This window comes from Dendrobates tinctorius, unplaced genomic scaffold (assembly GCF_039654945.1).
Source record: "Dendrobates tinctorius isolate UK_male_01 unplaced genomic scaffold, ASM3965494v1 ptg000020l, whole genome shotgun sequence".
Classification (NCBI taxonomy): domain Eukaryota; kingdom Metazoa; phylum Chordata; class Amphibia; order Anura; family Dendrobatidae; genus Dendrobates; species Dendrobates tinctorius.
Genome location: NW_027361688.1, coordinates 10,792,229 through 10,819,246, shown reverse-complemented (window position 1 = coordinate 10,819,246; position 27,018 = coordinate 10,792,229). Strand labels below are relative to the sequence as shown.

The following is a 27,018-nucleotide window of genomic DNA, read 5'->3' as shown; positions in this document are numbered from 1 at the left end:
TAAATCAGCTGAGTGGGAACAAGTGGAAGTCATAAAAAAATAAATAAAAGGTTAAAATTGACCATCATGGGCTAACTCGGGTGAACTTTTTTTTTTTAATTTGCCTAGGTGGCGCAAGTGAGCTTCTTTTTTACTATTATTTTTTATTTTTTAGTTATTAATTAGGATGTGGCACTTTTCATAATTCAAGTATATGAAGAAGTTGATTTTCTATTTTAAATACAAAACTAAACTGATTTAAATTCATCAAATCTAAGTGTGAGCAAAGTTTAAAACTCTGGGTTGGGTTCCCTAAATTAAAGGGACTATCCACTTTGGACAATTCCTTAATGTTAGTGGGGTCCATTAGTATTAAGCTAATCATCGATTGTCCTGATGCTGGGACTCCCAATGATCACTTAGAATTCTGTCTGTAAGTGTTCAATGCCGCAGCAGTGCCCCCACAGGAGAAATGAAGAATTACACTGAGTCCTCCAAAGATATAGTCTCGCATTTTAGTGTTCTCATCAATAAAAAAGTCCACATAGAAGAAAAAAATTGGCACTGCTGTGTCTCCCTTAATGAAACTCCATGGCTCGGAAGCAAATTCACACACCTGGACTGTGTGCCATTCTGCCTATAGAACGGGTACTCGATCCAGCAAAAGCACATAGACTGTATCATATAAAAAAGAAAGAAAGGATGGCACTCACCGTTCTGTCGTGATGATTTTTATTGGATAAGAAGCATAGGCTCGGGAGGAATGTACAAAGGATGGACAACGGCAGTTTCACGCACTTGCACTTCAACGGGTCCTCAGTGGGCCCGTTGAAGCGCAAGTGCGTGAAACGGCCGTTGTCCACCCTTTGTACATTCCTCCCGAGCCTTTGCTCTTATCCAATAAAAATCATCACGACAGAACGGTGAGTGCCATCCGTTCTTTCATCAATAGAAAAGACTGCACTGACACACTGAAAGGAGTAGGGGGTCTACAGCGGTGTCTCAGGATGGGGGGGAGACCTGCCATCACCCCACTGCATGAATGGCGGCCGGCGCGGTACACACAGGACAGGTATACAGAAACAGATGTGTATTAGCCGAGAACAATCTGAAAGGTTAATCCACTTGTGCAAGAGAACAAACAATGCAAAGAATGACAAATATTAAAGCACTCGAAACACCTCAGGAGGGATGGGAGAACCTGTGACTTCATCCCTCCTCTTCTGACATTAAGTGATATCACTTCACATGTTCTATTTAACCCCATGAGACACCGAGAGCGGAATATTCAACAGGCAGGGGAGGAAAGGGTAGATAGATAGATAATAGATAGATAGATAACAGATATGAGCGGTGCAGGGCTCATCCTCATACGATCTCTCAGCCTCCTCCTTATTCCGGACACTTTCTCACATCTGGCGGTTTCTACATCTACATTCTACAATAGAATCTCCCACTGATGGAAGAAGCCGCCATGCTGCCCCCAGTCACCCGCACACGGGGCGCTGCTGTCACTGGGATACCTCCAGATATATCCGCACATTACATGAGCGCACAGCACAGGGCAGCAGTGTAAGCATCGGCGCCATCTATAGGCCACAATGAGTACTGCGCGCACAATGTGACGTTTCAATGATCAGATTGTATATACGGAGTGGAGGAGTTGTCCTTGGCAACCAAGCAGATTCCCACTGTAATATTATATGATGTGGGATATAGAAGATATGACCTGGAGGTCATACCACCATATAGCGAGGATACTGCAATTAGCAAGCTGGCCAATCAATGACTACAGTGCATGGGTAGATGCCAGAAGATAATGCTAACAGTAGACTAGCCACATATAGTGGTGCCATATAATGCCCATATACTGATTATACACTGACTAGTATCTAACATTATTATACACAGCAGCCTCCAATATCTAATATATAAAGCTCAAGTGTGTGTATTGTATGTATGTGTGTGTGTCCGGGATTGGCATCCGCACCGCCACAGCTACAGCCATAAAATTTGGCACAGTCACACGTCTCGACCCCGAGAGTGTCCTAGGCTATGTTGTGAGGCAAAATTGTAACCCCACACATTCCAATTCACCAAACAATTTTGCCCCTATCTACATAATGGGGAAAAAGTGTGTGATGTCATAATGGTTGCCATGGCGACGCTGATGTCATCATAGGTTGCAAGCCGCGCCGCTCATTATGATGTCATAATGGTTGACTATGGGATGGAGGATGTGTGATGGGTATATGGGCACTGGACTATGGGATGGAGGATATGTATGACGGGTATATGGGCACTGGACTATGGGATGGAGGATGTGTGATGGGTATATGGGCACTGGACTATGGGATGGAGGATGTGTGATGGGTATATGGGCACTGGACTATGGGATGGAGGATGTGTGATGGGTATATGGGCACTGGACTATGGGATGGAGGATGTGTGATGGGTATATGGGCACTGGACTATGGGATGGAGTATGTGTGATGGGTATATGGGCACGGGACTATAGGATGGAGGATATGTATGATGAGTATATGGGCACGGGACTATGGGATGGAGGATGTGTGATGGGTATATGGGCACTGGACTATGGGATGGAGGATATGTATGATGGGTATATGGGCACTGGACTATGGGATGGAGGATGTGTGATGGGTATATGGGCACTGGACTATGGGATGGAGGATGTATGATGAGTATATGGGCACGGGACTATGGGATGGAGGATATGTATGATGGGTATATGGGCACTGGACTATGGGATGGAGGATGTATGATGAGTATATGGGCACTGGACTATGGGATGGAGGATATGTATGATGGGTATATGGGCACTGGACTATGGGATGGAGGATGTGTGATGGGTATATGGGCACTGGACTATGGGATGGAGGATGTGTGATGGGTATATGGGCACTGGACTATGGGATGGAGGATATGTATGATGGGTATATGGGCACTGGACTATGGGATGGAGGATGTGTGATGGGTATATGGGCACTGGACTATGGGATGGAGGATGTATGATGAGTATATGGGCACGGGACTATGGGATGGAGGATATGTATGATGGGTATATGGGCACTGGACTATGGGATGGAGGATGTGTGATGGGTATATGGGCACTCGACTATGGGATGGAGGATATGTGTGATGGGTATATGGGCACTCGACTATGGGATGGAGGATATGTGTGATGGGTATATGGGCACTCGACTATGGGATGGAGGATGTGTGATGGGTATATGGGCACTGGACTATGGGATGAAGGATGTGTGATGGGTATATGGGCACGGGACTATGGGAAGGAGGATATGTATGATGGGTATATGGGCACTGGACTATGGGATGGAGGATGTGTGATGGGGATATGGGCACTGGACTATGGGATGGAGGATATGTGTGATGGGTATATGGGCACTGGACTATGGCATGGAGGATGTGTGATGGGTATATGGGCACTGGACTATGGGATGGAGGATGTGTGATGGGTATATGGGCACTGGACTATGGGATGGAGGATGTGTGATGGGTATATGGGCACTGGACTATGGGATGGAGTATGTGTGATGGGTATATGGGCACGGGACTATAGGATGGAGGATATGTATGATGGGTATATGGGCACGGGACTATGGGATGGAGGATGTGTGTGATGGGTATATGGGCACTGGACTATGGGATGGAGGATATGTATGATGGGTATATGGGCACTGGACTATGGGATGGAGGATGTGTGATGGGTATATGGGCACGGGACTATGGGATGGAGGATATGTATGATGGGTATATGGGCACTGGACTATGGGATGGAGGATGTGTGATGGGTATATGGGCACTCGACTATGGGATGGAGGATATGTGTGATGGGTATATGGGCACTCGACTATGGGATGGAGGATATGTGTGATGGGTATATGGGCACTCGACTATGGGATGGAGGATGTGTGATGGGTATATGGGCACTGGACTATGGGATGAAGGATGTGTGATGGGTATATGGGCACGGGACTATGGGAAGGAGGATATGTATGATGGGTATATGGGGACTGGACTATGGGATGGAGGATGTGTGATGGGGATATGGGCACTGGACTATGGGATGGAGGATATGTGTGATGGGTATATGGGCACTGGACTATGGCATGGAGGATGTGTGATGGGTATATGGGCACTGGACTATGGGATGGAGGATGTGTGATGGGTATATGGGCACTGGACTATGGGATGGAGGATGTGTGATGGGTATATGGGCACGGGACTATGGGATGGAGGATATGTATAATGGGTATATGGGCACTGGACTATGGGATGTAGGATGTGTGATGGGTATATGGGCACTGGACTATGGCATGGAGGATGTGTGATGGGTATATGGGCACTGGACTATGGGATGGAGGATGTGTGATGGGTATATGGGCACTGGACTATGGGATGAAGGATGTGTGATGGGTATATGGGCACGGGACTATGGGATGGAGGATATGTATGACGGGTATATGGGCACTGGACTATGGGATGGAGGATATGTGTGATGGGTATATGGGCACTGGACTATGGCATGGAGGATGTGTGATGGGTATATGGGCACTCGACTATGGGATGGAGGATGTGTGATGGGTATATGGGCACTGGACTATGGCATGGAGGATGTGTGATGGGTATATGGGCACTCGACTATGGGATGGAGGATATGTATGACGGGTATATGGGCACGGGACTATAGGATGGAGGATGTGTGATGGGTATATGGGCACAGGACTATAGGATGGAGGATATGTGTGATGGGTATATGGGCATGGGACTATGGGATGGAGGATGTGTGATGGGTATATGGGCACTGGACTATGGGATGGAGGATATGTATGACGGGTATATGGGCACGGGACTATAGGATGGAGGATGTGTGATGGGTATATGGGCACAGGACTATAGGATGGAGGATATGTATGATGGGTATTTGGGCTCGGGACTATGGGATGGAGAATATGTGTGATGGGTATATGGGCATGGGACTATGGGATGAAGGATGTGTGATGGGTATATGGGCATGGGACTATGGAATGGAGGATATGTATGATGGGTATATGGGCACTCTACTATGGGATGGAGGATATGTATGATGGGTATATGGGCACTCGACTATGGGATGGAGGATAATTATAATTTGCTATAACTAACCACAGTTAGTTACTATGCCTGGGCAGCACCGGGCTCTTCAGCTAGTGTTATTATATAGAGCAACCTCTGACACATTATTATATACAACAGCCTCTAATAATACATATTTGCATACGCAGTCACGGCCAAAAGTTTTGAGACTGACACAAATTTTGTTTTTCACGTGGCCATGCCCCAGTCCCTACCTGACTTCTCCCAAAATCCACCCATTTTGGTGGAGTTTATCCAAACTGGCACAAAAACACCAAAAGTCGCAACATTTTTGCACAACGTTCTTTCCATAGTGCCATAGTGCAATAATGTTGCGACTTTTCAAAGTGACTTTTGTGAATTTTTCAAAGTTTTCTGGCATATAACTTATGATGAATCAGCCTCAGCGTCTTTCTTTTGTTAATCGCGGATACCACCGAGAAAACACGTGCAGTCATCATTACTTTTTATCAAAAGGGCTTTACAGGCAAGGACATTGCTGCTTGTAAGATTACCCCTAAATCAACTATTTCTCCGATCATTGCGAATTGCTAATAAGACACATGTTCAATTGCTATGATGAAGGTTTTGGGATGCCCAAGAAAGTCCAGGACCGTTTCCAAAAGAGGATTCAGCAGTGGGATCTGATTTAACACCAGTGCAGAGCTTGCTCAAGAATGGCAGCAGGCAGGTGTACGTGCTCCTGGTCACAATGGGAGGCGAAGGCTTTTTTAGGTTGACCTGGTGTCAAGAAGGGCAGCAAAAAAGCCACTTCTCTCTTAAGGTCAGATTGGCATTCTGCAGGAACTATGGGGATTGGACAAGAGAGGACGGGGGGGGGTGAAGTTACTTTCTCTGATGAAGAGCCCTTCAGACTGGGACATCTGGAGTAAATGATTGTCTGGAGAAGATGCGATCAACGCTGTCATGAGTCCTGTGTCTTCCAACGGTAAAGCCTTCTGAGACCACTCATGTGTGTGGGGCTTCTCATCCATGGCGGGGGCTCACTCACAATTTTGCCTAAGAACTTTACCATTAATAAAAATGGGATCTAAACCTCCTCCAAGAGCAACTTCTCCCAACGCTCCAGGAGCAGTGTGGTGATGGACAATGCTTTTTTCAGCTGATGAAGTCCACATCACAAGGCAAAAGTGATAACTAAGGGACTCAGCTAAGAATCCTTTCAATATTATATACAACAGCCTCCAATATATTATTATATACAGCAACCTCCAATATATTATTATATACAGTAGCCTCCAATATATTATTATATACAGCAACCTCCAATATATTATTATATACAGCAACCTCCAATATATTATTATATACATCAGCCTTCAATATATTATATACAGCGGCCTCCAATAAATTATATACAGCGGCCTCCAATATATCATATACAGCAGCCTCCAAATATTATATACAGCAGCCTCCAATATATTATATACAGCGGCCTCCAATATATTATATACAGCGGCCTCCAATATATTATATACAGCAGCCTTCAATATATTATTATATACAGCGACTGCCAATATATTATTATATACAGCGACTGCCAATATATTATTATATACAGCAGCCTCCAAACATTATTATATACATCAACCTCCAATATATTATTATATACAGCGACCGCCAATATATTATATACAGCAGCCTCCAAATATTATATACAGCAGCCTCCAATATATTATATACAGCAGCTTCCAATATATTATTATATACAGCAGCCTCCAATATATTATATACAGCGGCCTCCAATATATTATATACAGCAGCCTCCAATATATTATTATATACAGCGGCCTCCAATATATTATTATATACAGCGGCCTCCAATATATTATATACAGCAGCCTCCAATATATTATTATATACAGCGGCCTCCAATATATTATTATATACAGCAGCCTCCAAATATTATATACAGCAGCCTCCAATATATTATATACAGCAGCCTCCAATATATTATATACAGCGGCCTCCAATATATTATATACAGCGGCCTCCAATATATTATATACAGCAGCCTTCAATATATTATTATATACAGCGACTGCCAATATATTATTATATACAGCGACTGCCAATATATTATTATATACAGCAGCCTCCAAACATTATTATATACATCAACCTCCAATATATTATTATATACAGCGACCGCCAATATATTATATACAGCAGCCTCCAAATATTATATACAGCAGCCTCCAATATATTATATACAGCAGCTTCCAATATATTATTATATACAGCAGCCTCCAATATATTATATACAGCGGCCTCCAATATATTATATACAGCAGCCTCCAATATATTATTATATACAGCGGCCTCCAATATATTATTATATACAGCGGCCTCCAATATATTATATACAGCAGCCTCCAATATATTATTATATACAGCGGCCTCCAATATATTATTATATACAGCGGCCTCCAATATATTATATACAGCAGCCTCCAAATATTATATACAGCAGCCTCCAAATATTATATACAGCAGCCTCCAATATATTATATACAGCGGCCTCCAATATATTATATACAGCAGCCTCCAATATATTATATACAGCGGCCTCCAATATATTATATAAAGCGGCCTCTAATATATTATATACAGCAGCCTCCAATATATTATATACAGCAGCCTCCAATATATTATATACAGCGGCCTCCAATATATTATATACAGCAGCCTCCAATATATTATATACAGCGGCCTCCAATATATTATATACAGCAGCCTCCAATATATTATTATATACAGCAGCCTCCAAATATTATATACAGCGGCCTCCAATATATTATTATATACAGCAGCCTCCAAATATTATTATATACAGCAGCCTCCAATATATTATTATATACAGCAGCCTCCAATATATTATTATATACAGCAGCCTCCAATATATTATTATATACAGCAGCCTCCAAAGTTTATACACAGCAGCCTCCAATATATTATATACAGCAGCCTCCAATATATTATTATATACAATAGGATGTAATACATGACTATATACAGCATCCTTATTATATACACACCAGCCTATTCACTGCTCCATTATAATAAATCTCAGCCTGTGATATATTATTCTATACACAGAAGCTCTTACTATATCATTATTTCCAGCAGCCTATAATACAACGCTTTATATACGCCGGCCTCTTGGACATTTTTATATAAAGCAGCCTACAATACGATATTACATGCAGCGGCCTCTAAAGCTCTAATACGTTACACACAGCGCAGCCTCTAGTAGACAATCAATCATTATATCAGGGCAGCAGAGCTGTGTTTGTCAAGTGATTAGCAATAACCATTGTATTATCCCAACAGGTTTTGTCTGTGTATTTACACAGGACTGCAGATCATGATACAGTCTCAGTCGGGATGTCCAAAATGACAACATCAAGAGATAAATGCCATATACAGCTCTGCTACATTGGCAGATGACGTCATATGTGATATCATCAGTCTCATCAGATAACAGTTCATCTGTTCAGATAAATCCTCCATTACAGATGCAGCAGAGCGGAGTATGCAATCTGGAAACATGGAGATAGCGGCACAGAGTGTGACTGGTGACATTACATGGGACTGCAGATAGAAGATAGATAATAGATAGATAGTAGATAGATAGATAATAGATAGATAATAGATAAATAGATAGATAATAGATAGATAGATAATAGATAAATAGATAGATAATAGATAGATAATAGATAGATAGATAATAGATAGATAATAGATAAATAGATAGATAATAGATAGATAATAGATGGATAGATAATAGATAGATAATAGATAAATAGATAGATAATAGATAGATAATAGATAGACAGATAGATAATAGATAAATAAAACATCAAAAAGTTATTTTATTTCATTTCTTCGATACAAAAAGTGACGCACGTATATTCTATAGAGTCATTACACACAGAGTGATCTATTTCATGTGTTTATTTCTGTTAATGTTGATGATTACGGCTTACAGCCAATGAAAACCCAAAAGTCATTATCTCAGTAAATTAGAATACTTTACAACACCAGCTTGAAAAATGATTTTAAAATCTGCAATGTTGGCCTACTGAAATGTATGATCAGTAAATGCACTCAGTACTTGGTCGGGGCTCCTTTGGCATCAATTACTGCATCACTGCGGCGTGGCATGGAGGCGATCAGCCTGTGGCACTGCTGAGGGGTTATGGAAGCCCAGGTCGCTTTGATAGCAGCCTTCAGTTTGTCTGCATTGTTGTGTCTGGTGTCTCTCATCTTCCTCTTGACAATACTCCATAGATTCTCTATCAAAATAAAGGATGGAGCTGACCTCCCTTCATTTTCCCTATCCTTCTATAATTATAGATTCTCTATGGGGTTAAGGGCAGGCGAGTTTGCTGGATAATCAAGCACAGTGATACTGTTGTGTGTAAACCAGGTGTTGGTACTTTTGGCCGTGTGGACAGGGGCCAAGTCCTGCTGGAGAATGACATTTCCATCTCCATAATGCTTGTCAGCAGAGAGAAGCATGAAGTGCTATAAAATTTCCTGGTAGACGGCTGCGCTCACTTTGGTCTTGATAAAACGCAGTGGACCTACACCAGCAGATGACATGGCTCCCCAAACCATCACTGATTGTGGAAACTTCACACTAGACCTCCAGCAGCTTGGATTGTGGCCTCCACTCGTCCTCCAGACTCTGGGACCTGGATTTCCAAATGAAATGCAAAATTTTCTTTCATCTAAAGACAACACCTTGGACCACTGAGCAACAGTCCAGTTCTTTTTCTCCTCGGCCCAGGTAAGACGCTTCTGGCGTTGTCTATTGGTCATGAGTGGGTAATGACTCCAGCAGCATTCCATCCTTGTGAATCTCCCCCAAATTTTTGAATGGCCTTTTCTTAACAATCCTTTCCAGGCTTCGGTTATCCCGGTTGCTTGTGCACCTTTATCTACTACACTTTTTCCTTCCACTCAACTTTCCATTAATATTCTTGGATACAGCACTCTCTGAACAGCCGGCTTCTTTAGCTATGACCTTTTGTGGCTTCGCCTCCTTGTGGAGGGTGTCAGTGACTGCCTTCTGGACATCTGTCAAGTCAGCAGTCTTCCCCATGATTGTGGAGCTACTGAAACAGACTAAGGCTGTGTGCACACGCTGCGGATTTTGCTGCGGTGTACAGTACCATGATTCCCTATGGGAATCAAAAACCGCAGTGCAGACGGTGCGGAATTTTCCGCGCGGATTATCTGCGGTTTTCAATCCGCAGAAAGAATTGACATGTCAATTCTTTCTGCGGATTCTCCTGCGGTTTGCCATCTCCTCCATTTGAGGAGATGAAAAACCGCAGGGCAAAACCGCTGAGCAATCCGCATGTAAAACCGCAGGTCTTCTGACCTGTGGTTTCACCTGCGGATTTTACAAAATCCGCGCGGATGAATCCGCACCTAATCCGCAGCGTGTGCACACAGCCTTAGGGACCTTTATAAATGCTTAGGAGCCTTTGCAGGTGTATATTGTTAATTATTCTAATTTACTGAGATAATGACTTTTGGGTTTTCATTTGCTGTAAGCCATATTCATCATTAACGTAAATAAACACATGAAATAGATCACTCTGTGTGTAATGACTCTATAGAATATAGGAGAGTCACTTTTTGTATTGAAGAACTGAAACCTTTTGATGAAATTCTAATTTTGTGAGAAACACCTGTAGATAGATACTAGATAGATAATAGAGGAGCTAGAGGCCGACACAGACATTTTAGTGAGGAGCTAATGGCTGACAGACATTCGAGGGAGGAGCTAGAGGCAGATACAGACATTAAAGGGGGGAGCTAGAAGCCGACAGACATTCTAGGGAGGAGCTAGAGGCCGACACAGACATTCTAAGGAGGAGCTAGAAGACAACGCAGACATTCTAGGGAGGAGCTAGAGGCAGACACAGACATTCTAGGGAGGAGCTAGAAGACAAAGCAGACATTCTAGGGAGGAGCTAGAGGCAGACACAGACATTCTAGGGAGGAGCTAGAGGCAGACACATTCTAGAGAGGAGTTAGAGGCAGATATAGACATTCTAGGGAGGCGTTAGAGACAGACATAAATATTGTGCTGCAGTCTCTTTTGAAATTACAGTTACAGTTCTCCATAGAACTTTATAAGCACCAACTGTCATCTCCTATCTCTGTAATGGGAAAGTCTGTCTTTACTGTAGACACGTTAACGGTGAAATGAGAATTTTGAGAGTGAAAGATCAGTACAGGAGGTGAGTTCTCTGATACTACAAAGCCGCTTATTGTTATGTGTACTATTGATTTATGAAAAAAAATGAAAACGACAGTCACACTTAATGCTCCTACAGATTCAACTATAAGGCTGCATCCACTCATCCATTGTACATGACCATATACGGATTCTAATTAATAGGGATATAAAAAGGAAATGTATGAATGCCACCTAAGCATCAGTCCTATGTGCCTGTCCTCCAATAGGTGGCGCTAGAGAGCATCCAGGTGACAGGCCCTGTATGCTGCCATTATCTGTTACTTACATCTCCAATGTCCACCTGACACAGACTCAGTGCGACAGCTCAGCCTCAATTTTAATCATAAAAATAGCCACGAGGCAGATCTCTTTCATTCTTTAGGTTTTTTTTTTCCTTGTAGTGTTTGCAACAAAACAGGTAAAGACTCAGCTACAACTCAGGAATGTGGAAAATCAACTCAGCCTTCTACACACGGCATATTAATAAAGGCACCAAGGAAGGAAACTTGGCAAAAAAAATAGAGGGACTAAGAAATACATACTGTGGACCGCACAGTCATTGTGATCAGGTATCAGGGTGGCCCAGCATGGAGTATACCTGCAGCACAGGTGGCTATCTCCAAAGAAACTTAAACAGAATTTCCTTATTTATCCTTCTTCGTCTGAAACAGAGCTCCAAATCTTCTGCGTAGACATAGTGCTAAATAGTAAAACTATGGCTTACCACTAGAGGGAGCGTAGGAGCTGACTGCATACTGGTTATACATAGAACTCAATGGTAATACAGTATGAAGTGAGCTCCTGAGCTCCCTCTAGTGGTGAGACAGTTTTAATATTTAACTCTATGCAGCAGTTTTGGATCTCTGTATCTGTAAAAAACCTAAACCTGTTAGATCTATTATAAGCATTTTAAAAGGTAGAAATTTGCTTTTACATATTAGTCAATCATACGACTAACAATTTGCTTTTACGTGTAGGTAGGTAATACCATTCTTTCAGCCTGAAACCACCACTAGAGGGAGCTTTTGCGCTGACTGCATACTGGATTTACATAGAACCTGATGATAGCACATTGTGCAGTCACTTTCTAAGCTCCCTCTAGTGGTGAGCCAGAAATTTATTATTCATTTCTACGACTGTGCAGATTTGTAGCTTTGCACTAATCAAAAATAAGCTCTGTTGGACCCATTTTTTCAAATTCTGGCTCACCACTAGAGGGAGCGTACTGCATACCATATTATCTTTAAGTTCCATGTACCATCAGTATGCAGTCAATCTATGAGTTCCCTCTAGTGGCGAGCCACAATTTTATTATTTAACTATAACATCTGCGTAAGAGATGTGGAGCTTTGCGTCAAATCAAAAAATAAGCTTTGTCGGACCCATTTTAAGGATATTAAAAAGTCAGCATTAAAGATGGAGAAGCTGATAATATTAGTCACTTACATGACTAACATTTTTTATTTACGTACAGGTAGTTAATAAAATTCTGCATACACCACCAGAGGGAGCTCAATTTTTATTTACATACAAGTAGTTAATAAAATTCTGCATACACCACTAGAGGGAGCTCATGAGCTGACTGTATACTGGACACACATAGATATCAATGAAAACGCAGTATGCAGTAAGCTCCCTCTAGTGGTGAGCCAGAATTTTTTATTTTTTTTTTGCTCTATGCCTGAACAGGATATTTTGAGCTCTGCATCAGGACAGAAATAAACTCTGTTGAACCAATTTAAAGGGTAGGTATTGAAGCTGCAGAAGGGGATCATAGTAGTCACATGCACGACTGACAGCTTGCACTTACATACAAGAAGTTAATAAAAAAAATTTCCTGCAGCCACCACTAGAGGGAGCTTACGAGCTAAGTGCAGACTGGTTATACACAGAGCTCAATGATAAAAAAGTATGCGGTGAGCTCTTGTGCTCCCCTAGTGGTGTCCGCAGGTAGCAATAATATTATTACCTACCTGTAAGCTTATGTAAGGGCTGTGGAGCTCTGTATCACAAAAAATGTAGGCATCACTTTTAAATTGAAGATGCAGAAGCAGATCATAGGAGTCAATCGCACGACTAACAATTGCCCGATAGGACCACAATCCACATCACGACCACTGGGTGGCCACATGTAGAGTAAACCTCTCCCAGCAGAGTATCGCAGAATCATGTTTTGTTTGATCAAAGATGATCGTCTCCCCCAAGAACAAAATAGTCAGGGAAGACACAACTTCTGCGCAGTATGATCAATACCCCAATTCTGAGAACATCATTATTTTATGGAATTGCTATTTATGCAGGCAGACGGACCCGATTGCCAGGTGTGAACAATCAGCAACTCAGGCCGGTGCGGAAAGCATGAAAGCAATTGACGGCAATGTGCAATGTCACCTAGTGAGGCCACATATTTACAGGGGGTCGAGACTTATGCAAAAGCTTCCAGATCAGTCTGGAGGAAAACAAAAGTGATGAGCTGAGTAGGTCTGATGTAGCAGAGCTGAGTTGGTTAGATGTAAAAGGGTAAGGTTGGTCAGATGTAGCAGAGCTGATTTTGACAAATGTGACATAATTGACTTTTGTGACAGCGACGAGAGTAAGGTGAAGCAGATCTGAGTTTGTCAGATGTCGCAGCACAATGTTTGTTGGATGCAGCAGAGCTGACTTTGTCTGAGGTTAAAGGGATCATTTGGTCAGATGTAGCAGATCTGTGTCTATCAGATGTAACAGATCTGTGTTTGTCAGATGTAGCAGAGCTAAGAGTGCCGGATGTAGCTGCTAGTCACATATCACAGAGATGCGTCTGATGTAGCAGGAATGAATTTGTCCCATGTCACAGAACTGAGTTTGTCACATACAGAACAGAGCTGCACACATTGTATAACAGAGAGGAGTTTGTGAACTGTCGCAGATATCAGGCTGCCAGATGTAGCAGAAGTGAGAATGTCAAATGTAACAGGGTTGAATTTGTCACATTTAGCAGAGAAGAGTATCATATGTTACATGATTTTTTAGGTGTAGCAGCACAGACAGAGTTAAGATTGTCACATATAGCAGAACTGAGGTTGTAATATATATAACAGAGATGAGTGTTGGATATAGCAGAGTTGAGTTTGTCACGCATAACATAGATCAGTGTCAGATGTAGGAGAGCTGAGATTGTAATATATATAACAGGGATGAATATTGGATGTAGCAGGCCTGAGTTTGTCATACATAACTCAGATGAGTATCAGATATAGCAGAGCTGTGATTATCATATATAACAGGAATGAGTGTGTCAAGTATATAGTAGAGCTAAGTTTGCAATATATATAACAGGGATGAATATCAGATGTAGCAGGGCTGAGTTTGTCATATATATATAACAGTTGAGTATCAGATATAGCAGAGCTGAGTTTGTCATATATATATATAACAGTTGAGTATCAGATATAGCAGAGCTGAGTTTGTCATATATAACGGAAATGAGTGTCACATATAGCAGAGCTGAGTTTGCAATATATATAACAGGGATGAATATTGGATGTAGCAGTGCTGAGTTTGCAGTATATATAACAGGGATGAATATCGGATGTAGCAGAGCTGAGTTTGTCATATATAACGGAAATGAGTGTCACATATAGCAAAGCTGAGTTTGCAATATATATAACAGGGATGAATATTGGATGTAGCAGTGCTGAGTTTGCAGTATATATAACAGGGATGAATATCAGATGTAGCTGAGCTGAGTTTGTCATATATAACATAGATGAGTATCAGATATAGCAGAGCTGAGTTTATCAGAGATGAGTTCCTGACACTTGGTCTCTTTCGTCAGATGTAGCAGAGCTGGGATAGTCACATGTATGAACAATGTAATACGTCAGTGACCCGGTATATACCGGGAAATGAAAATGAGACGGCGAGCTTCGTCGGCGAGGACAGGTGTGACGGGTTAAGAGAACAGCCACGACTTGTAATGTAGCAGAGCCGAGTCGTTCCTAAGAGATTCCTAAGGGTATGTGCACACGCTGCGGATTGGGGTGCGGATTTTGTAAAATCCGCAGGTAAACTGCGGTTTTGCCCTGCGGTTTTTCATCTCCACAATGGAGGAGATGGCAAACCGCAGCGGAATCCGCAGAAAGAACTGACATATCAATTCTTTCTGCGGTTTCGAAACCGTGCGGAAAAATCCGCACCGTCTGCACAGCGTTTTTTTTATCCCCATAGGGAATAATGGTACTGTACACCGCAGCGGCCGGAGCCGCAGCAGAATCCGCAGCGTGTGCACACACCCTGAGTGCGACCCCACATTCAGATCTGCTACATCACAGCACCTGTGTACATCGCTGCGGAATATACGTTGAAGATGATTTCCTGCGCGGCAGGCACTCACCCTAATTTCATGTAGATGATCCCGAAACAGAGAAACACATAGAAAATCCACCTCCGGGAGTGTCTGTGCATGGTCTAGACACGAGCACGATCCATATAAAGTTCTGAAAAAATGAGCGAGCGCCGCTCTCAGAGTATATGAGATCCCAGCAATTGCATGTTTCCCTCTAACCAGAGAGCAGCGGGTTCGCTTGTAAAAACAGCGCGGGGTGGAAGCCGCGCGGATCCATGGAGGAGAAGGGGCGAGATGTAGGGAGAGTGGAATGGAGAGGGATTATCTCCTAACCCCAAAGGAGTGAGAGGCAGAGAGACTCTGTGTAATCATCCCATCCAGTGTGGAGGCCAATGTGTCCCTACTTGTTCTGACTACTCCAGGTAACAGAGCAGGTAGGAGGGAGGATCTCAGGGTGAGACATCGCCTGTCACTCTCCCCTCTCGCCTCTGTCTCTGCCTGTCTCTTGCTTTTTCTCTCTCTCTCCTATATTTGTCTCTTTCACCTCCTCGTCGTCTCCGCCATTGTACACACTGTACAAAACACACCTTACATTGTGTGCACTTTTTTTATATATTTTATCCCCCCCCCCCCACCTTACCGTCACCTTTTTTTTTTTTACATTGCAGAAAATGCGGCGGATTTTAGCAGCAGATTTAGGAAGCGGATTATAATAGACACCAAGCGGATGATATTTTACAAACTTGCAGAGATTGACATATTAAATTACACAGGATGACATTGGCGTTGTGGATTTCACCCGTTCTGGCTCATTATAATGAATCGAATACGCCGCGGATTTTAGCAACAGATTTACGAAGCGGATTATAGCAGCCGGCAAGCCGATGAGATTTTACAAACATGCAGATATTGACATATTAAATTGCACAGGATGACATTGGCATTGTGGATTTCACCCGTTCGGGCTCATTGTAATGAATCGAATACGCCGTGGATTTTAGCAACAGATTTACGAAGCGGATTATAACAGCCGGAAAGCCGATGAGATTTTGCAAACATGCAGATATTGACATATTAAATTGCACAGGATGACACTGGCGTCGTGGATTTCACCCGTTCCCCCCAGTGTAATGAATCGCATATGCCACGGATTTTAGCAACAGATTTACGAAGCGGATTAATAGTAGCCAGCAAGCCGATGAGATTTTACAAACTTGCAGAAATTGACATATTAAAATCTATAGGATGACACTGGCACCGTGGATTTCACCCGTTCGCGCTTGTGGTAATGAATCGAATATGCCGCGGATTTTAGCAGCAGATTTACAAAGTGGATTATAGTAGTCACCAAGCAGATGAGATTTTACAAACTTCCAGAAATGACATATTAAATTGCACAGGATGACATTGGCGTCATGGATTTCACCCGTTTGGGCTCATTGTAATGAAACGAATAAGCCGCGGATTTTAGCAGCAGATTTACGAAGGGGACTATAGTAGCCGGCAATCCGATGAGATTTTACAGACATGTGGAAATTGACATATTAAAATGCACAGGATGACACTGGCACCGTGGATTTCACCCGTTCGCGGTAATGAATTAAATATTCTGCGGCTTTTAGCAACAGATTTACAAAGCGGATTATAGTAGCTGGCAAGCGGATAAGATTTTTCAAACATGTGGAAATTGATATATTAAAATCCTTAAGATGACATTCGGGCTGTGAATTTCACCCATTTAGGCTTGTAGCAATAGGTCGAATATGCTGCGGATTTTAGCAGCAGATTTACGAAGCGGATTATAGTAGATGGCAAGCGGATGAGATTTTACAAACTTGCAGCAATTTACATATTTAATATTCACAGGATGATATTTGCACAGTGGATTTCACCCTTTCAGGCTTGTACTAATGGATCAAATATGCTGTGGATTTTAGCAGCAGATTTGCAGAGGTAAAATCCAAAGTGAAAAATTAGTATCAGTTAATCTGTAATTGACATACTGTGCCAATATTTTAAATTCCACAGGATGACATTTTCTGATCTGGATTAAGTCGTGGATTCGGGCTTGATTGAATAAGTCATATATGTGGTGGATTTTAGCTGCAAATTTGCAGAGCGCATTATAGTAGCCGGTAAGAAGATGAAATTTTACAAACATGCGGAAATTAAAATGATAAAAAAAAACACAGGAGGGCATTTTCCCAGTGTATTTCACCTATCTGGGCTTGTACTAATGGGTTGAATATGCTCTGGATTTTAGCAACAGATTTGCAGAGTTAAAATCCAAAGCTGAAAATTAGCAGCAGGTAATCAGAAATCGATGTGTGGTACTGATCTTAAACCCACAGGTTTTCATTTTCTGATCTGGATTGCATTGTGTATTTCCTCACTTAGAGCTCGTTCCAATGGGTTCAGTATGCTGCGGATTTTAGCAGCAGATTTACAGAGGTAAAATCCAAAGCGGATGTTTAGTAGCAGGTAAGAGAAAACTGAAATACAGTGCCAATTTTACAGTCCCCAAGATGTAATTTTATGATTTGGATTGAGTCATGGATTTAGGCTTATTCTAATAAGTCGAACATGTTGAGGATTTTAGCAGCAGATTTGCAGAGGTAAAATCCAAAGCTGAAATTTAGTAGCAGGTACGTGGAAATTGACAATTTTAAAATGCTCTGTATATAATTTTCGGATTGTGTTATAGATTTTACACTTTTGGGATTGTTCTAATAGGTCTAATAAACTGCGGATTTTAGCAGCAAATTTGCGGAGGTAAATTGCAGAGCAGATTATAATGGCAGGCAAGCAGATTAAATTTTACAAATATGCAATGTACAGAAATTCACATATTAAAATCCTCAGGATTACATTTACTGATACGGACTGTGCCCGTGATCTCACCTCTTAGAACTTCTTTTAATTAGTTGATTATCCTGTGGCTTTTAGCAGCACATTTGCTGAGATAAAATCCAGAGAGCAAATTTTGTAGCTGGAATGTGGAAAGTGACATGCGGTGTCAATTTTAATATCTGCCGGATCTCATTTGATTTCCAGATACAGGTTATGCCCTTGGGGCTTGTTCTCATGGGTTGAGTATGTTCTGGATTCTCCATGAGTAAAATCTGGAGCATAGCAGAACATTTTTTAACAGATTCCAAAGCAGCAAATCTGCACAATTTAGTGCAAAATTTGCCACTCCGGGTTTTTTACGGAAAATCCACTGGGGAAATTCTACATCTGATACCTCCCGTCACCTAAGATGGTTTTCATGCATCGACTTTTATTGGTCAAGTACGGACTGCCATTTCTGAACCGGCTGCTGTTCAAGCAGTGTGTGCGTCCTGTTGGCACAAGTTACTTGAGAGCGTGGGTGTGGATCCCCAATTCCAGACCCTTATCAGTTCCCAATTTTAGTCAATTAGTGCGACAGCCCATAGATTTCACTGGGAATGATGTAATGATTCAATTCTCCTGCAGGGGTGCTATAAGGAAATTAACGCAACTGATTCCTGGCCTGATAATGTGATAGCTTTTTTGCCATGGTGTTGTTGAATTACTAGGCTGATATGCCACTCGAAATGCTGGGTGACAACCCCAGTAAGAGCCATGATGTGGACATATTGGTTGTCACCTAGCTTGACCAGAGTCCATAAAAATAAGAAAACTCCTAAATGTCTGTAACTGTTGGGATTGTTCTGTACGTAGAAGAACCTTCTTAGTCCTCCTGGAATACAGTACACCATGCATCCATACAGCACTTCCATCCAGCCCATCGCTAAACGTGTAGTGTTGTTTCCACCCGCAGGATGGCTTGTGTTATGACACTGACTGTCTGAGCAATCATAGAAAGTAAATCCCAAAAAAATGATATAAAATAGAATTAAACTAGAAAAATAAATAAAAGGATCATCAATGGTTTGATGATCTAAATTTATAGTCGTCTTTATATCCATATAATACTTACTTACTTATCTGTCCACCGGTGATACTTTTCGCAAACTAGCAACCTTTCAGAAATCATAGGGCTATGTTCAAAAGCAATGAAACTCAAAATATTACAGAGCAAAGTAAACACATATCTAAAAAAATACAAATACAGACCCACTAAACAGATACAGACCCAACACTAAATCCACTAAACAGCTATAGACCCAACATCAAATCCACTAAACAGATACAGACCCAACACCAAATCTACTAACAGCTACAGACCCAACACCAAATCCGCTAAACAAATACAGACTCAAGACCAGACACCCTAAACAGATACAGACTCAAGACCAGACACCCTAAACAGATACAGACTCAAGACCAGACACCCTAAACAGATACAGACTCAAGACCACTAAACAGATACAGACCCAACACCAAATCCACTAAACAGATACAGACCCAACACCAAATCCACTAAACAGCTACAGACCCAACACCAAATCCACTAACAGCTACAGACCCAACACCAAATCCACTAAACAGATACAGACTCAAGACCAGACACCCTAAACAGATACAGACTCAAGACCAGACACCCTAAACAGATACAGACCCAACACCAAATCCACTAAACAGCTACAGACCCAACACCAAATCCACTAAACAGATACAGACCCAACACCAAATCCACTAAACAGATACAGACTCAAGACCAGACACCCTAAACAGATACAGACTCAAGACCAGACCCTCTAAACAGATACAGACTCAAGACCAGACCGTCTAAACTAATGCAGACCCCCAGGCAAGACCGCCTAAAATAATAAAGACAAGATCCTTAAACTAGTACAGAACTAGTCCCCTTAAAATGGTTGTGCAGTTTGAGCCCAAACTATGTTACTGCAGACTTGTGAATCCTCACAGTAAGCACAGGACGAACTGTCAGGACTTTCCAGTGTCGGGCAGCCATGTGACTGCAAGTATGGAATTTTCATACTTTCAGCCTCATTCCGACTAGATGTGTCCAACCTTGCATCATTCACTTGTATTGCGAGGCCGTGCACATCTAGTCGGCGCATGACCGCATTCAAATACACACCTCAGACCAGACTCTAAACCATTACACTCCCCAGACCAGGCCCTAAACTAATACAGACCTCAGACCAGACACTAAACCGACTCAGACCTCAGACCAGACCCTAAACTAATATATATGTTTTGGGTGAGTAGTCCAAGCCAGGTCCCCAGCAGTTTCTCAGAAGGCGGGGAAGCTTCCAGGGACCTGTCTCGGACTGGTCATCCGAAACACAATTGGCTTTTAAATGTATGTTCTCTATGAAGTGCCGCAGAGTAAAACATACAATCACGAATATTGCCCAAAAACCATATCATTAATCCCTTAACGGGTAATACACCACAGAACCCTATCACTACTTTTGTGGTAACAAAATAATACAGTAGAAAATTGATACCTCACAATGATGTATACTTTATAAAAATATACTTTATTGAAACATAAAAACACAGTACACAAGAAAAATGCTGGAAAGTAAAAATGAGGGACTACATGTCCATATAATCTCACATCACAGCACTACAAATCACCAGTAGAAATGTAATAATGTACAAAACCATTACACATACTTATCTCAATGAGTCACCTAACAAGGGAAATCACATAGCAACAAGTAAGAAACGCTACAGCAATATTACCTAGTAAAACGTACCCACAACGGGTGTACCTATATCTAAATGCCCCGCGTATGTAAATAGCCAGAAAATTGCCCTATTAGTAGGTGCTAACTAATGTAAATAGACCTTAAATAGGCCATCAAAAATGGAGGTAAGTATAGTAAACGCTGGACGAATCCATACTTGTGTGTGCTGGTGGAGCTGCGTGGACGGCCCTCTGCCCTGACGCGCGTTTCGCACAGCTTCTTCTGGAGGCGTGTCAGGGCAGGAGGAGATCCAGTTTAAATACTAGTACCGCTTGTGTGGCTAATTAAAAATTACCTAAACCCGCGTTCACTATGTCCACTGTATAAAGCAGCTAATGGCGCCTGCGTAGCGTGAAACTATAGCTACTGTATAAAACAACTAATGGCGCATGCGTAGCGTGAAAGTGAAGGTCCTGTTCCAAGTCCTAATACTGAGGCGTTCATGACGCATGCGTGGTATCACGTGAGACATAGCAGCCAATAGGAGCGATATTTCGCGGTCACATGGTCTGGTAATGCCAGGTCCTCAAAGGAATTGTGCGCACCCGAGTCATAAAAGACTGCTTAACATCCTCCTGCATCTCCGTATATCCCGCATGCGTACTGCCACAGAAGAATGGACATAAAGGGTGTAATTCAAATAAAATAAATATATTTAGTAATAGTGCATAACCACTCAGAAAATCAAACATAAAAAAGCCAATTAATGTGAATATATCTCGAGCACTAATATTTGATTCATATATAAAACACAAATTAATAGTGTACCATTATAAGTGTCACATGAATATAAAGATATATAATATAATATTATATCCTGAATAGACAAGTTAAATAATCAAAAGGCATATGCATGAGTATATACAGATACAAGTATAAAGTGACAGTGCAAATAAAGTGCAGAAATGAATATACAAAATAGACATATAAATACAGTATTTATGTAACATGGCATTATGAAATACCAACATCACACTTCTAATCATGTGTATATAAAATGACAGTGCAATACCACCCAATCAAAATATAAACCACACTACAGATTAAGGGTTATAATATCCGTCACTTAATTAACGTGTGGCAAAACGTCCATCAAAACCATGATGATCCTCTTCATGAAATCATCCAATATGGAGAGATACATCTATGCATCCATATAAGACAGGAGCAGGAATACTAAAAATAAGAAGAAGAAAAAAACAATAAGAAACAAGCAAAAACACAGATAAAAACAAGACATTAAAACCCCCTACCCAAAAACTCCTAAAGTTGTCAGAGATATGCGCTGAAACCAAAGCTTTCATTCAAACCTTGGGGGGTAAGTGTCCCCAATCTATAAATCCACTGACAATCTTTTTTAGCTAATATTTTGGACACATCCCCCCCTCTAGGACCAGGAACCACAATGTCAATCCCCTTAACCACCAGTAGCCTAGAGTTGCGTTGATGGTACTTCCTGAATGTCTAGGAAGGGTCTTCAAAAGACTAACGTCAGTAACCGTTTTGGCTTTCTCTATATATAGGCAATGTTCGCGGACCCGTACTCTCAGCTCACGACTGGTCATGCCTATATAAATTTTCCCACAGGGACATTCAGTGTAATACACGACCCCCTTGGATGAGCAGGTTAGTCTGATGTTTTGGTTATTATCATTAAGTTGATTCATAAATGACTCAAGGTCCACAACTGGACCCTCCCAGATGAACAAAATGTCATCAATATATCGGATCCAGTTGTGGACCCGGTCCACATTAGGGATTTCCTCACCTTGAAAAATAGACCACTCCCATGCCTCCATGAAAAGATTTGCATAAGAGGTGGCACACGAGGCCCCCATTGCTGTACCTCTTTGTTGCAAAAATATTTTCCCATCAAATGTAAAGGCATTATGGGTTAAAATGAATCTCAGTAGTTTCAAAATAAAGGAGGACATTTCTCCACTCAAATTGCTGTGACATAAATATTTTTCCACCACATTTAATCCATCAGTGTGACCAATTGAGGAATACAATTTACAGCATACAGGAATACAAAAAGATGCCCGATTACAATCCATTTTTCCAGACCCCCCACTGCTGTGTTTTAGGCAGCCTCCAAATTTAAGAAGCATCATTGTCAGAAGCTCCCTGTCCTCTCCAACAGCTGGAGGAACCTTTCCTTGCAACCAGAAAAAATGTAAAACCTGTCCATTTATAATTACCACAGACAAGATAAAGATCCCCAACTCACATCAGGACTACAAGATCCCAGGTACTTTCAGCTGCATCACATCTAATGTGGTGTACTTAATTATTTGTACTAAATGTCCAACTGGGGGTCTGTATGTGGGTGAGACCGGGCAAAAGCTTAGAACAAGGATGAATGCTCATCGTCACACAATAAGAGAAAAAAGAATGGATCTGCCTGTGGCAAAACATTTTTGTATGCCTGATCACAGCAACATGGATATGAAATTACTGGTATTGAAAGGTAACTTCAAGTCTCTGTGAGAGAGATGAGTTTGGGAGTTTAAATTTATGACGATCTTTGACACTTTCAATGCTGGAATGAATGTGTCGCATGGATTTATGTCTTTTTACATAAATTAAGGAATTTGCTCCTAAGACCTTGTGGGGGCATCAGAACATATTAGGAGACCGCAATCAGAGGACAATAAAACATCCGAACTACTTATCTATGAACTGGTCCAATATTTATGTTTCTCCCTCTCCCATATTGATAGTTCTGCTTCACGTCACTTGTCTCATCTATTGCATTTTTTCTATGCTGTATTGTGCATAAATATGTGACTCTTCAGATTTTGTATTAGTCTATGCCTGATGAAGAGACCTGAGTAGTCTCGAAAGCTTGCAATGTGTTACCATCTTTTCAGTTAGCCATTAAAAGGTATCAACCACTGAGGACTCTCAGTTCTGAATATTCTTCTATCTACTGGCTAACACGGTACAAAGATATACATCTTTCCTGCATCAATAGGGACATGTAGTCCCTCATTTTTACTTTCCGGCTATGTGCACACGTAGCGTTTTAAAATGCTCACTAAAAACCGGACTCCTTCCCAGAAATCGCGCGGTTTTTTCAGCGCGATTTCACCGCTTGGAAAGTGATTGACAGGTTGGTCACACTCGTCAAACATAGTGTTTGACAAGTGTGACCAGGTTTTTACTATTGAGGCTGCCTATGCTGCATCAATAGTAAAAGATAGAATGTTAAAATGCTAAAAATAATAAAAAAATCGGGGTATATTTACCTTCCGGCGTCCCGCGCTGCCATCCCGGGCCTCAGCGTTCCCAGTAATGCCTTGCGAGACCTGTGATGACGTAGTCTCGCGTTGCTATAGCGATCTCGTGAGACCGCTAGAGTCACGCGAGACTACGTCATCACAGGACCTTGCCGCAAGGCATTACAGGGAACGCTTAGGCCGGGAATGCAGCGCGGGACTCCGGAAGGTAAATATATCCCGATTTTTTTATTTTTATTCTTTTTTTTCAGGGGTATGGTGCCCAGGGCCTGGAGGACAGTCTCCTCTCCCCCACACCGTGGGTACCAACCGCTCATGAGACGCTTAACTTCCCGCATGGTGGGCATAGCCACATGCGGGAAGTAAGCGATTCTCATGCATTCCTATGGGTGCGGAATCGCGGCAATTCTTTGCGATTCCGCACAAAAGAATGAGCATGCTGCGATTTTTTCCGCGATGCGATTCCGCCACGGATAAAAAAAGCGCAGCATTAGCACAGCATGTGCGGAATGCCATAGGAATGCATGGGGGGCGTTCTGTACACGATTTTTAAACGTTTTCACAGCGTTTTCGCGCCGAAAATCGCGGCAAAAACGCTTAAAAATCGCATCGTGGGCACACAGCCTCCAGCATTTTTCTTGTGCTTTTGTGTTTCAATAATGTATATTTTTATAAAGTATACATCATTGTATGGTATCAGTTTTCTACTGTATTATTTTGTTACCACAAAAGCAGTGAGAGTAAAACATACGTGGCTGCAATAACAGGACCAGACTCTACTCTAGGACGCCGTTAGTCCTCTGTCAGTCCTCCTAGTGCCATATATGGCAAAGAAGCAATTCATCTCTAATGTTTTGTTTTTTTGTTTCAAAAATTCAACCTCAAAATTCTGAAAATTCTTAGCAAATTCTGAAATGTCAATGATCCACGTTTCATATATTAATATGTTGCAATTTTTTGTAGTTTATTTTTGAAAAATACATTTTTCTATAGCTTCTTACAGGAAGGTTGATGGACCAGGTCATGTCAAACAAAACGCCAAAGGGGTCTTCACATAATCTCTTCCTGCCTACGTGAGAACGATCCAGCGAGAAATGTGATAACCACCAGGGTTCCAGGGGAGATCTTTGATCACTTTGGCATGTCTACCAGAAGAAAGTAATTTAAGTCTGAGTTCTTCTATGTGTGAAAGGGCCGCTTACTTGGATGTTTCTATCACTATTATCCATAGTCCAGGCAAGCAACCGTCAGCCCTCCAGATGGTACAGAAGGACATGCCGTAGGCAACAAGGATGACATGTTAGAGAGCCTACTTCGATGAAAGCTGGTGAACCTCCATTATCCTCCCCTACCACAGAAAAAGGTCACTATTTTTTAACAGTAGGTGCTGTACAGGAGTGTATATAGAAGTGGCACCGTGACAAAAAAATAAAAACCTCTTGATACCTCCATGGAACCCCTTGAAACCTAATTGGTCCCTTACATTCTTTAGAGGAGAGAAGGATGTTATAAAACTTGAACAGGTTGTCCTCTACTGTGGTTCCATGAACAGGTGAATGGGCCAAATTTGACCACATCTTTCCGTGGTCCCAGAGTTGAGGTTACATGTGACCAAACTACATACCAAACTATGATTTTGAGTCCTTACCATATCGTAGGATTGAGATTAATGATGAGCTCGGATATTAACCGAGTGGCTCGAAAAATAAGTTTGAGGCCTTAATGTGAGGGATTGCCTAACAAACGGGTCGCCGAAGTCACTCAGTTAGCACCTGAGCATGCTTGGATAATACCTTATCCGAGCTCGTTTGCTTGTCACTAATTTAGATCCATCTTCAGTAAAAAAACTGAAATTTTTGGATATTAGCTTGTTCCAACTAGTAATTGAGTGGATGTCTAACCACCCCCATTGATCAATGAGACATTTGCCAATTGGTTTTCTTATTCAGCACTGTTGAGGTTCAAGATTGATGGAAGAGCTTAGAATCTGCCAAAAGTTGGGTCTGGTCTTGAAATTTGGCTACCCATGGCCATCATTATTCAGACCCATTGCCAATGGCCTGTGTTATACTATCAAGTGTCGGACTTAGGTTGCTTGGTTCCACCAGAGGAAATAAGATTAAGGTTCCTCCTCAGAGCCAGGCTTAAGAATGTGCCACTTGTCATTAGAAAGGGGACAAAGTCGGCCTGGATGGCCGATATGCACTCAAAGCTTGAACTTTGATCCCACGTCTGGTGCCCAACCTGTGGAAATCCAGCAGTTCCTTGTACATTGCTGAGAATGGTACATCAAAAATAGGGGGCTACAACAACCCCGGTGTGCACCATGATATCTAATAGAATTTGTTATTGGTCAAACAGCCCAATATAAAAATAGAC

The 27,018-nt window shown here is 41.8% G+C and overlaps 1 protein-coding gene and 1 long non-coding RNA gene across 4 annotated transcripts in view; both read right to left on the bottom strand.

The window, feature by feature from the left end:
• WNT7B (Wnt family member 7B) overlaps nucleotides 1-16,237 on the bottom strand; it is a 145,499-nt gene extending 129,262 nt beyond the window's left edge. The window contains exon 1 of the mRNA XM_073567658.1: nucleotides 15,795-16,237. Coding sequence (XP_073423759.1) covers nucleotides 15,795-15,865 — 71 coding nt within the window. The 5' untranslated portion in view covers nucleotides 15,866-16,237. The remainder of the gene's footprint in view (nucleotides 1-15,794) is intronic.
• Nucleotides 16,238-21,165: 4,928 nt separating this feature from the next.
• Nucleotides 21,166-27,018, bottom strand: part of LOC141083413 (uncharacterized) — a 63,554-nt gene continuing 57,701 nt past the window's right edge. For all 3 annotated transcript variants that reach the window (XR_012230711.1, XR_012230712.1, XR_012230710.1), the window contains one exon: nucleotides 21,166-22,573. This is a non-coding gene — a long non-coding RNA (uncharacterized lncRNA). The remainder of the gene's footprint in view (nucleotides 22,574-27,018) is intronic.